This window comes from Falco rusticolus, chromosome 5 (assembly GCF_015220075.1).
Source record: "Falco rusticolus isolate bFalRus1 chromosome 5, bFalRus1.pri, whole genome shotgun sequence".
Taxonomy (NCBI): Eukaryota; Metazoa; Chordata; class Aves; order Falconiformes; family Falconidae; genus Falco; species Falco rusticolus.
The window spans coordinates 1,305,087-1,318,728 of NC_051191.1; the positions used below are offsets into that span (position 1 = coordinate 1,305,087).

Here is a 13,642-nt window from a genome sequence, read left to right on the forward strand (position 1 = left end):
CCCAGCCCGCTCACAGGGAGGCAGCGGATGCCACGCAGACATCCTGCCAGGGCACGGGGCTCTGTGTTCAGATGAAGCATTAATATTTATCAGCTGGTTTTCCCTCTTCCTCTTGTCCAAGGGGAGAAGCCTGTGCAAAAACCGTTTTATTTCATTAGGGAGTTCTTTTGTTTTGGTCTGTCTTTTAAACCTTGTTTGTAGAGGTCAGTCTCTGTTTACAGTAGAGAAAGCAAGGGCAAAAAATGCATCTGCTTTAGGAACACAAAGGGGTGGGCTTCACAGAGCTCATCTTGCAGCCTTGGCTGGTCTAAAACAAGCTCTGCTGCTGCCTTAGATGAATTTGTCCTTAATATGGTGAGTGCAGTTGTGACGGAGGAGCAGACTTCTTGCCCTGAGGCTTGCCGTGCCCTGCTGGACACCTCAGTGGCAGCTCACCGGGTGTCTAGGAGATCATCCTGAGCCACATTCAGCTCTCCATGGGAAACCCCAGCAGAGCTTGAAAGATGGTCTGGGGGACCAGGTCTATCCACACAAGCTGGAAATAACTAATGGCACGTGTAAACAGACGAGACTGCACTGTGGTGGCAACAGCATGTCTCTGCTCACCGCCCCCCGCCATGGTAGGGACCTCCTAGGGTCTTTCCTGGCAAGGGTGCAGTGGCGTGCAGTGAAGCCTAATTGCAGCTGCGTCATGAGGATGCTGCTGATAGCTGCTCTTGCTTCCTCTGAAGGGCTTAGCCTCCAGCTAAGTTGGAGGTAAAGCAGGTGTTGAGGAGGATGAAGAGAGTTAAGCCTGGTGGAATGGGACAAGTAGTAGGCATACAGGGCAGCTGTGCTGCTCAGCTGGAGCATCCCTCCTGGAGGGACTCAAACCATCAATTTCACCAGTTGTTCTGGCTTCCTCCTGCTTTTCCTGAGGTGAGACAGCAGTATCCCAACAAGCAAAAGCACATTGTAGCCACATTTGTAATTCCTAGTGCTTAAAATTTGCCTGTCTGTCCACAAGCCATTCTCATTAGGAAGCAGTTTACCCTGTTGGGGTGCATTAAAACACCCTCTGCTTTTCCCCACTTCTCTCTTGCATCTGTTTTTCTGACTGGTACAGTTTACACATCCCACCAGCTCTAGCATCTGTGACGTATTTTAGAGAAATTTCAAGTTCAGCATTGCTTTCCCAGGTCAGATCCTTACTTCCCATAGGAAGATGTGCCTTTAGGCATTGCGATCTCTGGAGAGCTTAGCAACGCGATAGATACAGAGTGCCAGGAGTGCCGTGTCTTATTTAGTTGAAGTAGATGGGGTTTAGCTGCCAATATGCAAGTTTTCTTCTTTTTCATTTCTTAGCGTAATTACCGAACTATGGAGCTCCACAAGGAAATAAAGGAGAAACAGTTACTTAACCAAAGGGAGTCAATAGCTACAACTGATTAATAAGCCACGGGTGCTTACTAGCGACCGGATTTTCATGTATTGCCTGCAAGGATGTTAGAAATACTGGTCAAAGGCTTGTTTTATGGGATCTGACTGCTGGAGCAAGGATTTCGAGAGACTTCCCCCAGAAAACACCACACCAGTGTTTGCTAACGAGGCATTGCTGGATTTCTGCTTATTTCCAGAACAGGCACGTTGTGGTTGCTCGCTGCTTGTCCAAGGTTACCAGAGCAGCTCTCACCAGGGGAAGCAGAGCAGGATGCCTCAGTCTCCTGTGCTCTCAATCGAGTTTCCTCATGCAATTTACAGCTGGATTATGTGGAGCCAGTGGAAATAAAATATTTATAAAACCATATTTGACTCATTACCTCATGTTTCAGTTGAGAATTTGTGGACCGAACAGTAAGTCTGACCTTGAAGAGGTTTGTCAATGCCTGGCAAGGCATTGCTGTTGGCCAGCAATAAGAGCAGTGGGTCATAAGTAGCAGAATTTCATCAGAGTGGTGTGTAAATATAATTAAAACTTCAGCAAGCTCAAATAAACATCAGACTCTGGATGAGTTAGTTCAGCTGGATGTGGCAAGAGCTGGTGTTGCTGTGCAGCGTCAGGGATTTGCCTGCTGTTGACCAAAGGGTTAGTGGCCTCGGCATGGGTCAGGCAGCGCAAGGCTCCATGCTGGGTTTCTGCCGGCGGGCACCATGTGAGTGAAGGCACATGCTACTGTGTGGAGGCTGAGGCCTCAGCGAGACCCGTGTTTAATGTTAGCCTGGGTTTCATATGCCGTGTCTTCCACTGGGGCGTTCTTAGAAGTGATGCTCAGTGTGGGTGACACTCAGGGCCTCTGCTAAGGACAAGGGTCTGCCAGAAGAAGCACTTTTTTGAAGCCAGGCACGCTGTACAGGCAGCCGTTCTGAGAAAGGAAAGGGCATTTCTTGGGTATGTGATACTTGTGCCCTGATCTTCATGACTTAAGTGAGCTGGGAGCCTCTCCTGGTGGTTCAGAATAACTTCTTTTCATCTCACCCTTTGCATTTCTGTATTCCTCATCCCTGCTGTAGGCCATTGGACGCCCACACATGCCTGCCTACTGGTCTCTGGGATTTCATCTGTCCCGATGGGGTTATGGCAGCATTGATGTTTTAAAGAAAACTGTCGATCGCATGCACTACTATGATATCCCATATGTAAGTATGATTTTTTTCACTGTGTATGCTAGTTTTGCAATCCAAAGGGAGATGAATAAAACTGTAATAGAGGAAAAGCAATTATCCTAGAAAGAGAATTGTAGAATGAAAGATTACTCATAATCTTATGTAGTGGTTTTGCATGTAATATCTTTATAATGCTTAAAAGGCCATTTAAAGCGGGCTTTGAACATGAGGTTTAAATGCTGCTCTTGCTGCATAGCAGGCAATTCTGGTGTGGATTTACTGTTATGCAGTAAGAGGTGCTAGCATTTAAAAAATAAATTATGGTACTTCATGTCGCTGCTGAACAGTTGTTAAACTAGGACTTCAACATTTCCTTTTTGTCCATTGCTACCATGTAAGTTTATAGGAGCTGAATTTGACTTGACAATTATTTATTATTATTATAGCCAATCTCTTCGGTTTCATTTCATACATTACCTTTTAGAAATGCAGTTGCATACATTCTGATTTTGTGTATCAAATACTTAAATCATAGAATAGTTTGGGTTGGAAGGAACCTTTAAAAGTCACCTATTCCAACCTCCCTGCAATGAGCAGGGACATCTTCAACTAGATCATGTCGCTCAGAGTCCTGTCCTACCTGACCTTAAATGTTTCCAGGCATGGGGCATCTACCAAGTCACTGGGCAACCTGTTCCTGTGTTTCACCACCCTCATCATGAAAAATTTCTTCCTTATATCTAGTTTGAATCTACCTTCCTTGTTTAAAACCATTACTCCTTGTCCTATCACAACAGGCCCTACTAAAAAGCCTGTCAACAACTCCAACTCTCTCAGCTTTTCCTCATAGGAGAGGTGTTCCACCCCTCTGATCATTTTTGTGGCCCTCCTCTAGAGCTGCTCCAACAGGAGCTCCTGCTCTTGCTCTTTCTTTTGCTGAGGACTCCAGAGCTGGACGAAGTACTCATATAATGTTTACTTTAAAAATGTTTAGGATGTCCAACATCTTGATATTGACTACATGGAACGTCGCCTGGACTTCACCTATGATAAAGTGAATTATGCAGGTCTGCCAGAGTATATCCAACAGCTGAAGAAGGAAGGAATGCATAATGTCGTGATTCTGGTAAATTAACAATGTTGCTAATTATTTCTCCATTTATAAGAACTATTTACAGCATTGTGTTCATAGTAGTATCTAGGTGCTAAGGCATGCATGCTATTGTAGCAGGTTTTCCATTTTTGTCATTTGTTGAGAAGAGCTGAAAAACAATTTTCCCACAAATTTCACATGTAAATGTGTTGCATTTATCAGATTTCTGTGTACCAACACCCTCTCTATACCATAACATTAATTCTCTTTCACTTTTTCACACTCAGTTATAAGAAATTTTGCCTCTGTTCACAGCTGAGTTGAGGTAGGATTGCTTTCATGCTATTCTTTTCCCGAAAATGAACAAATGAGTTTATTATACACCAAAAATAGCTAAATAATGGATAAAAAAAATTATTCGTAATCATTCTGGAATGTTAGAAACTACAATCCACATTGCCTTATACTTACTTTTTATCTAAACTAATGTAAAAGACATTTTTTTGCATGAAAATTTGTTGAAAATGTGTTGAACCTGTAACCAAAATTGATGTATGATCAAAGGAATTAATTTGGGCAGATGAGAAAATGGGAGTTTTCCATCTTCCACCATCAATTTTCCCAACAAAGTTTGCTGTTTCTCTCCAGCAAGTCCCTATACAAGTCCTTGTGCCGAAATTACTCTTTTGTCACAATAGCTAAGTGCAGGCCAGTGGTGGCAAGGGATTTGGAAACCAATTAAATGGAAATTTAAATTAAAAAAATACAGAAATTAAGAAATAAATAAAAGTTCTTGATAAATGTGTGAGACCTTGCTCTTGAGGGTCCCCCATCAGTGCAGTACTAGGGGGGCAGCAGGCCGGGGCAGTCACACTGCCTGGGGAGGACTGGGGTGGGAAGGCTCAGGAGTACCGGGAGCCAGAGCAGTGCCCGCAGGGTGTGAAGCGCTGCTGCTGAGAGGAGAGGCATAGTTTGCTCTTTATAGCCACTAGGACAGGATAAGAAGAAAAGTGCTTTAAATTTCAGCGGAAAAGCTTGAAGGCAGACATTAGGATAAAGCTGCCTGTCTGCAAGCGAGCGGAGCAGGGCGCCTGCTGCCCTGGGGCCAGGGTTCCCTCTCTGGGCTGGTGCTGCAAACATGTCCAACAGATGCATCAGGGATGGCTCAGGCTGAGCTGACCTATAGGGGAAGAAGGAGGACACAATCCCACAGAGTCCCTCTCAGGACTTTTTGCTGTCGTTGTGGTCTTCTATTTTCCAGTCTAAATAGTCAGCACCTTTCTTTTGGGTGCTACTATTCTTACTTACCTCAAACTGCCAGCTTCTCATCCTTCTACTTTCTTTCTTGATAGACTTAATTTGAACAAGTGTATTCTCCCTTAGCCTTTTTTGCTAGGCTAAACAAACTGAAGTATTTTATTCGCTTTTTATCAGGTGAGGTCTTTAGATCTCATTCTAGTAGCTGTCCCCGACGTGTGCCCCAGTTTGAATGCATTTACCTGTGTAGCATGTAACTGGAATTCACAGCACTCCAGGCGATGCCCCCACGGTGTCTGGAGAATGGCAGAAATATTTCCTTCTTGCTGTTAAAAATTGTCTCATAAGACAAAGCCCTGCATCACTTTTACCTACATTATATTGGTGGCTCATACTTGTAAAGAGACTAAATAATCCATCTGAATCATAACGGAGAGGCCACTAATGTTTGGGCCCTAAGATGATACAGTCTTTTTATAACGAGGGCCATGTTCCTCATCTTGTCAAAGGCTTGTGGGAAGAGAGCCTAAATAGCAGAATCCTCAATTGTAGGACAGTTCCCTTTTCACTTGTGGTGTATTAACTGAAGATAACCAAGAGCTACTGCAGTTGCATCATCTAAAAATCACATTATCTTGTCAAATAGATAGATTTAGTCAGAAGTGCCTCCCTTCCTTATGTTTTCCTCCACAATTTGTTTTAAAGTTTAGCGTATGACTTAGGATGGACTAAGCAGCACCACAGGTATCCATATCAGCATTTTCTTTTTAAAATACCACAGGTATCCATATCAGCATTTTCTTTTTAAAATACAGTTATGAGGTTTACTGTTCTTCAGTCTGCTGTGGGTTTTCTGGTAGTTTCGTTAAAAGTACTGGCTCTGTATTTATTATTGGTCTAATCTTCACTTTGTCGTACTATAATTGCATTTGCTTCTATGAATCTCAAACAAAACCCCACAGCCCAAGTGATCAATCACATATTGATAATGGAAATAGCAGCCTATATAGTGAGCACTGTTTGCCAGCAATCTGTCCTCAAAGATACATTCCTGTGATGGTCCCAGTTCTTCTGCAGCTGTAAATCATGAACAGCTCCAGAGTGCAGCTGTGAAAACAGTTTCCATCAGTGAACATCCAAGGCATGGAGTTTAAACAGTAACAGATTACTAAGTCACTCTGATAGGGAACAACTTCAAGACAAAAATAGTCCAAAATTAACTGGATACATCATTGTAAATAACTAACAAAGTGGTAGATGAGCATGTGTGCTGCCAGGACTGAGTGCTTTTTCCAAATATTAGGCAGTTTAGGCTCCCTGTATCCTCAGTACCTCTCTAAGAAGTATCTAATCTCTTAGAGCCATAACATGAAATACCACCTGCCTGTTTATTGGTTTGCCTCAAAAAAGTTTGCAAGACATGTATATATCAGCAAAATGCCATGAGTTCGGGGTAGCTTTTCCCATGCACACTCTTGCCCTTCGGTAAATACATGGTAGTCACCCCTTAATCATCAAAGCTAAGATGCTTCCTGTTGTTTTGCACTTGCTGCTGGGTAAGAAGCTACAGGCAAGCAGTCACGGTTTAGTGGATGAGCTACATTATCTTCTTACTTGTGAGTTTAACTTCAACAACATTTTTGAAGCCCTTTCAGTTTCTCAGATGGCACGTGCTAGAGCAGTGTAAGGAGCTGTTGCTGTATAAATATGGCTGTTAGGCAGATGCAAGGAATATAACAATTCTTAATTCATGAAATGAGCTAATGGGAATTCAGATAGGAATTCCTTCTTTCCTCCTTCCACTAACCTGTAACTAAGGACTGACTTCTACTCTAGTTCTTTAGATAAGCTTGTGAAAAAGCTGATCCAGTTTGTCCTTAATTTTTTCAAAGCTAACAGGAAATATAGGTTGCACTGGTAGTGAAGCTTTTTATTTTCACTTCATTAAAGTTGCTGAAATTTCTGTCAAACTCCAACTGTTAGCATTCTTTAGTGATGTAAGGCATTCCTGTAAGTTGAGTCATGAGCTGGAACAGTATGAAGGGTTTCATTCCCAAGTGATGGCAAAGTCATGCTAACTGCAATCGAGGCAAGTGTAGCCTAGTTTGATACCGAAAGAGCAATTTTCTATTTACATTCCCTTTGAGTACTGACAGTAATGAGTGAGTTCCCCAAGTGTAGCAGATTGTTGCCTCCCTCATGATGACTTCAGGAAATGGGCTCTGATCGCAGTCACTTAGTGTCACGTAAAACCTCCAGTAAACGGACTTAGGGGAGATGGGTTCAGTCCACCTTGTCTCAGACCGCTATGGTCACAAGCAAAACGCAGATCCTGACAGCCAGCAGTGTTAATACTGGTTACCTGCCTGAGGATGGGACCCTGAGCTCTGTTGTGCCACCACTGCTGGGGTGGCTGATTCCATTTCCATCAGGAAGTCCAGTCCCCGTGCTTGCCACTAATGCTGAGAGCCCTCCGTGCCTATGGCCACCTTGGTAGTAGCGTTGTCCCATTACGGGAATCTCTAAATGCAGTCCTTCAGCACTTCTCTCTCCTGATTTCTTTCAGAGGCCACCTCCATTTAAGGGAAATTTTGTCTAAGAGTGTCAGTACTTGGTTATCATTATTACGCTGAAAAATGTGCATGCTTCAGCTGAGTCAGAACAAATGCATTCTTTAGAAACAAAAGAAGTTCTAAAAGTAACAGTGACTACAATGTAAAATAATAAATGTTATTACTGAAGAGGAGCTTTAATAAAAGACCTGGTATACCTTCCATTAAATCACACTAAAAATAGAAACAGCTCAGAATGACATGAGTGACAAATTACTTAAAAGTCAATAGCAACATGGTCATGATTCAAAATAATGTTTGATAGCTTTAACATTTTAAAGTCCAGCTCTATGAGCTGTACAGGCTAAAATTTCCAGACATGAGTTTTTATGGATGTGCATCAAAATCTCTCTTTGGGGCTATAGGTAGAAGTGTGTCAGTCTAGGTAAGTGCTGGGTGACCCTGGGTCTCAGGACAGTCAGTTGGAGTTAAGGATGCTCAGCACCTCCTCTCCAAGAGCTGCTGAAAAGATGAGTTGGGGAAGATTTAAGAGACCTCAACTTCCCCACAAACAACACGTGAATGCATGGGAGGGTTTTGTTCTCTTTAGGATGATAGTAAACCTGCATAATGTATTAGATTTATGCACTGGGATAACCTTTCAGCTGAAAGAAACTAGAAATTTGGATTAGGAGTAGCTAATTAAGATGACTTCTTCCAGCCTTCAAGTCCCTTGAGAGACATCTTTTCCACAATTATAAGATAATTATTGCAGATGGACAGTTTTCTCTTTTCCAAAGCTGAATTATAAAACAAGTTAAAAATGCAATGGACACTTATATTCTTTATGGAGGTGACACTGGGGCTGGATAGTTGAACAGAATTTTGCACTTAAGGTAGGGATTTAGCAGGGGATTTTGTTTGTGAGGCATGGAAGAGTATACTTTCTTCACCAGGGCTGTAGCTATCAGAGGGCTTACGAGTAAATCAGGCAATTAATTCAGGTATTAAAATGAGCTATAAACCATGCCTTTAAAGAAATTTACCATTTGGGGGATCAGATACTTTTTGTTCTTAAGAAGTTTATTAGTTAGACTTCTATCACATTTTAATTAAAGTTCACTTAAATGATTGCACAAGCTATAAGTGAATGGAAGAATTGTTTCAGTGGTGTTTTTCTCCATTGTGTTTCATAACGGGAAGGTTTTGCCTTAAGCAGAACCTGAGGGAATCACACTTTCCAAAAGAAAAGTAAAGATATCCCTTCTTCTAAATGGCTGCTATCTTCCTCTGTTCTGAATAACACAAAGCAGATAGGTGCTCCCAATTAGGGACATCTCACAGAGCTCACTTACCTCCTTTTAGTTCCAGCTGGCTGCTGAGCAGAGTTGAATAGTTTCTCCTCATTCGCTGGCATCTCAAAGTATTCCTAACTTGATGCATTACTGGCATGGTACGCCACCATCTTCCCCAGGAGTGGATTGGGCTCCCTTTGGATGAGTTTGGTGGCTACCAATGGCCATCCTGAGGCAGAGAAGCTGGTTTGTGTTAACACTGCTGACAGCAATGTGAGGTGGTGATCACCCCAAGCACTGAAAGGGGCAGCAGGGACAAGCTATGGGGTGTAAAATGCTGTGGTTTTCACACTGGGGAGAATAGAGACATATAGCCCTGCAGGCATGCGTGAGTTGGGTTACTCCGCACCAGACTGGAGTAAAACACCCTTGTCTGACATTGGATCTGAAGGGCAGGCAAACGAGGTGCTTCTGAGGTTGGATGTGTCCCAACTTCAAGCCCCTTGAGAAGTTTTAGTTATTCCAGCGTTGAGCTGCTGATGCCGGAGCAGCTGGAGTGAGGATTGCCTTGGAGGAAACCCAGAGGTGTCCAAGCATGGGAATGCCCAGCGCTGCAGCCTGCTCTGCCCAGCAGAGACCTCAGCAGGGGGGAAAGTAAAAACTAGTTCTTCTCCAAAGTCATTTGAACATAGAATGACTCATATCACTTTTGCCTTATACAAGAAATACTCATGCCGTATCTGTAATGTCTTTTCCTAAATTATTATGTGCTCTCAACTCTTACTAAATTTTAATGCTGTTTTCTTCCAATATTATTGTAATCTGCATTATGAATATAATCAATTTTTTTCCAAAATATACAAGTAGAAAAGTAGTTGTTACCACTGGGATTTTGATAATGGAAGTGTGATCATCATTTTCAGGACCCTTTCATAACTAAGGATGAAGAACCAGGCACTTACAGGCCTTATGATCTCGGAGAAGAAATGGGAGTCTGGGTGAACAACTCTGATGGCGTAACTCCTGCTGTTGGAAAGGTTGGTTTATTAAATTCTTTCATGCATTTGGTCTAGTGCTGCTTCAAAGTGAGGAAGCAGCTGTGTAACAGAAATGAGAGGATAACCAGGAATTGTACCTGTGAACTCTAGGCCTGGCCGCCTGGAGACTCGGTATTTCCTGACTACACCAACCCCAGGACAGTTGAGTGGTGGACCCAGATGTGCCTGGAGTTTAAGGATGTCCTTGACTATGATGGGATCTGGATTGTAAGTCTCATTATATTTGCCCTCCCTTCTTAAAAAAAAAAAAAAAAAAAAAAAAAGAGGCTTTTAACATGTATCTTACTCTCTTTATTAAAGGATATGAATGAACCATCCAATTTCTTAAGAGGCCAGTATCCTGGATGTGCTGTTAATGATATCAATAACCCTCCTTATGTTCCTAGTAAGTAAAGGCTCCTTGACAATCTTTTTTTTTTTTTTAAAAAAAAAAATCTTGGATAGGCTTAGAAAAAAATCTCAGAATTTTTTTCTTAAAAAAGAATTCCATCCTCTCTTTTACCATCTTTCCCTGCCTGTTCTGTGTGTTCAGTTGCATATTTGTTCAAGACTCCACTAGCTCAGCTTTGGTGAAGTATCAAACATAAGCCACTTTCCTCTTTCACTGGGGCTGCCTTGTGACAGGACTAGAAAAACATCCTTCCCTGCCGTTCTCTGAGCAACTGGTCTGCATCAAAGAAAGTGCAAGATACTGTATACTATAACTCAGCTATGGATTTATGGAAGGAGTAACCCTTCTGCCTCACCATCACCACTGCTGGTCCCAAAGATGGCCAGCCTCTGCCTTTTCCACAAACCATGACAAGGAAGATGGCATCTCCTTGATGCCTTAATTCAATATCTTTTGTTTCTCTTAGGAAAGAAATTTTCATCATCTTAATAGAAATGGGCTAAAAATATTTTTTTTAAATGCCCAAGCCTATGGGAGACTGATAGGAATGGGAATACCTCTTCCAGTAGCTGCATTAATGACATGCACATTCTTTGAAGCTATGAGTACTTATACTTAGTGCCAGTGGTCCTGGAAATTAATCCAGCCAACATTTCCCCAGGAAAGCCCAGCTTGCCCGAACAATGTTAATATGCAACAGGAAGTTGATACATAAATGAATTATTGACAGTGAAGTATGGGAAATGACCCCTTGTTCCCTTCAGGCTGTTGTACTGTCATGTGAATTCTTCATTTTATTTATTAAATCTCATTTCTTCTCAGTTCAAATGCAAGAGAAACATATACATAACAAAAGCATGACAAAATATTATTAAAAGATTGTAGATTACTGAAACTAGAAGCAGAGCTTTTAATTATGATTTTGGTATTTTCTCTCTTTGCGGGGAAACCGCTGGCTGTAACTCTTGTATACTGGCCCCATGGCTCTTGTCATTGACCAAAGCCAGGAAGTGGTGAGACATTTCCACCTTTGCCTTAAGTTACCGCATTTTTGTCAGCATTCAGAGCTTCAAAAAAAGGTGTGAGACTTTGGGGGAGACGGCCAAAACAACTGAGCTTCCTTTGCCCTCACAAATAAATGACTGAGTGACAGACCCGTAAAGAGGCTTCTGAGCCACAAAGCTGAGTTTTGTGGCAGCTAGTGTTGAAGTCTGAGCCGTTACAGAGGAGTCAGACTTGGAGACCTATATATCTACATGATGAGTAAGGATAATGAGGGATGCTGAAGACAGGTGTGTTTTGAGCCCAGTTTCTCTGGCTTGCTCCTCCTTATGCGCATATGCACCTACTTCTGTTTGTAGCTCACAGTGTCAGAATTGTATCATAGAATGGTTCGGGTTGGAAGAGACCTTAAAGATCATCTTAATCCAACCCCCCTGCCATGGGCAGGGACACCTGCCACTAGACCAGGTTGCTCCAAGCCCCATCCAGCCTGGCCTGGAACACTGCCAGGGATGGGGCAGCCACAGCTGCTCCGAGAAACCAGTGCCAGGGGCTCACCACCCTCATAGTGTAGAATTTCTTCCTAATTATCAATCTAAATCTACCCTCTTCCAGTTTAAAGCTATTCCCTTTTTCCTATCACTACATTCCCTTGTAATTCTCCAGCTTTCTTGTAGGCCCTCTTTAGGTACTGGAAGGCTGCTATAAAGTATCTCTGGAGACCAGTGTTGGTCTTTCTTCTGCAGACGGGAGCCTAAGGCATGTTTTCCAAGGTGTAGAAGATCTGCTTTCAACCAGTGTTTAAGGCCTATCTTTTACATTCCACTTTATGCCAACACTGAGCACGCCCTTGGCTGTCCAAGCCCTTGACTGGTGCAGGTGTGAGGTGTGACTTAAGCTGCTTAGTCCAACAGGACATTAGGACCTTCCTGGGATTGGCAGGGGTTTGGGAGCTTACTGTTGTCCTTTAGGTGACTGAATCGATGCAAGCCCCAGTCACCGTGCCTCAGTCTTTTTGACCATGTAGCCTCCAGACTCCTGAACTACATTATAACCATGATTACAGGTAACCATGGCTTGAACTTCCACAACCAGATGTCCTTCAAGTCATTTTTCCGTAAGACACTTTATACTGAAGATTAATATGCAATTGTAAAATAATTGGTATTACTGAGGCAGAATGTGAAATACTCAGAATAAGAATGAAGCACGAAAATACTACTCGTGGCAGCATTTTCTTTCATGTCCCAACTTAACTTTATGGGGCTAAGAATTAATTGCCACTGGGACATTAAGTGTGACTTTCCTCAGAACCTTAGTGCCTTCAAAGCCGTATCAGTCACAGTTACTTGAAAATTGCCTATAAATTACATTATTTCTGACGCAGATCAGTCACACTGGAGCCTTTGTGTCTGAAGATTTGAACACCAGGATACCAGCTGTGGTAGCACAGCAGAGCAGAGAGGCTAATGGGGTTTCAGGTACAGAGAAATGCACTTTGTAGTAATGAACTGCAGACACAAAGTGCAATTAGGCAGTGAGATTGCTTGCTCATGGAGGAATATTTACAATAACACGTGCACCTAATTAAGAATGCAGAAGAAGAACATCTGAGAAGCTACCTTCTTTCTTTTTTTGAGAAGATTTTATAACATTTTCAACTCCATCTCTAAAATTAAATACATTGTATAAACCAAACATCTGACCTGACCAATTCCTGCTGAATTTCACATGACATTTTCATGGAGGCTACCTGCAGAGGATGAGAATCACATTTTCTGCATCAAATGGGCTTTGCCAGCATCTCCTTAACATGAGATCAAAAAACCAGGCAGCACCTGTGCAGCCAGTTTGTGCCTCATGTTTCCCCTTGGCTCAGCTAAACCAGCGCTGCACCAGCAATATCAGGGCTACACCTGACTATTACTGAAGGCAAAAAGCTGCCGCTGCCTCCACTGCCTGTGACCTGCAGATAGAGAGAGTTACGAGATAACCCATCCGCGTGTGGGTATACCCCTTATAATCTGTCCTTGCTCTCTTCTTGCAGCCTATCGGGCCACAGCAGGTGGCACCCTGTGGACTGCTGCACCTCACGCTTTTTCCTCCCCTGCACACCTCCGACACTCATCACGCACATTGCTGCTTGGTGCCATGCCATCAGCCCTGCTGTCTTCTAGTCCTAGATGGCTCAGGGGAAAACAGGGGCCAGAGCCGAGCTTAGGTGTGAATTTTACCATGACAGGGCAGAATCGTGTTGCCTATCTACATCTGCAGCTGAGTGATATGCAAACTGAGGTCTTGTGATTTCATACAACCATACAAGTTCCTCGGGCATCTGAATTTCTGGGTTTGTTCTTTTTTTTTCTTTCTTTTTTTCCCCAATGCTTTTGCTCTTAAGCAGAATTTGTCAC

General features: G+C 42.8%; 1 protein-coding gene across 1 annotated transcript in view; it reads left to right on the plus strand.

Moving 5' to 3' along the window:
- The window catches only part of LOC119149212 (sucrase-isomaltase, intestinal-like), a 61,857-nt gene that overhangs the window by 22,754 nt on the left and 25,461 nt on the right, over positions 1 to 13,642 (plus strand). Inside the window, exons 8-12 of the mRNA XM_037390242.1 lie at positions 2,491 to 2,616; positions 3,578 to 3,709; positions 9,704 to 9,817; positions 9,929 to 10,045; positions 10,139 to 10,223. Coding sequence (XP_037246139.1) covers positions 2,491 to 2,616; positions 3,578 to 3,709; positions 9,704 to 9,817; positions 9,929 to 10,045; positions 10,139 to 10,223 — 574 coding nt within the window. The remainder of the gene's footprint in view (positions 1 to 2,490; positions 2,617 to 3,577; positions 3,710 to 9,703; positions 9,818 to 9,928; positions 10,046 to 10,138; positions 10,224 to 13,642) is intronic.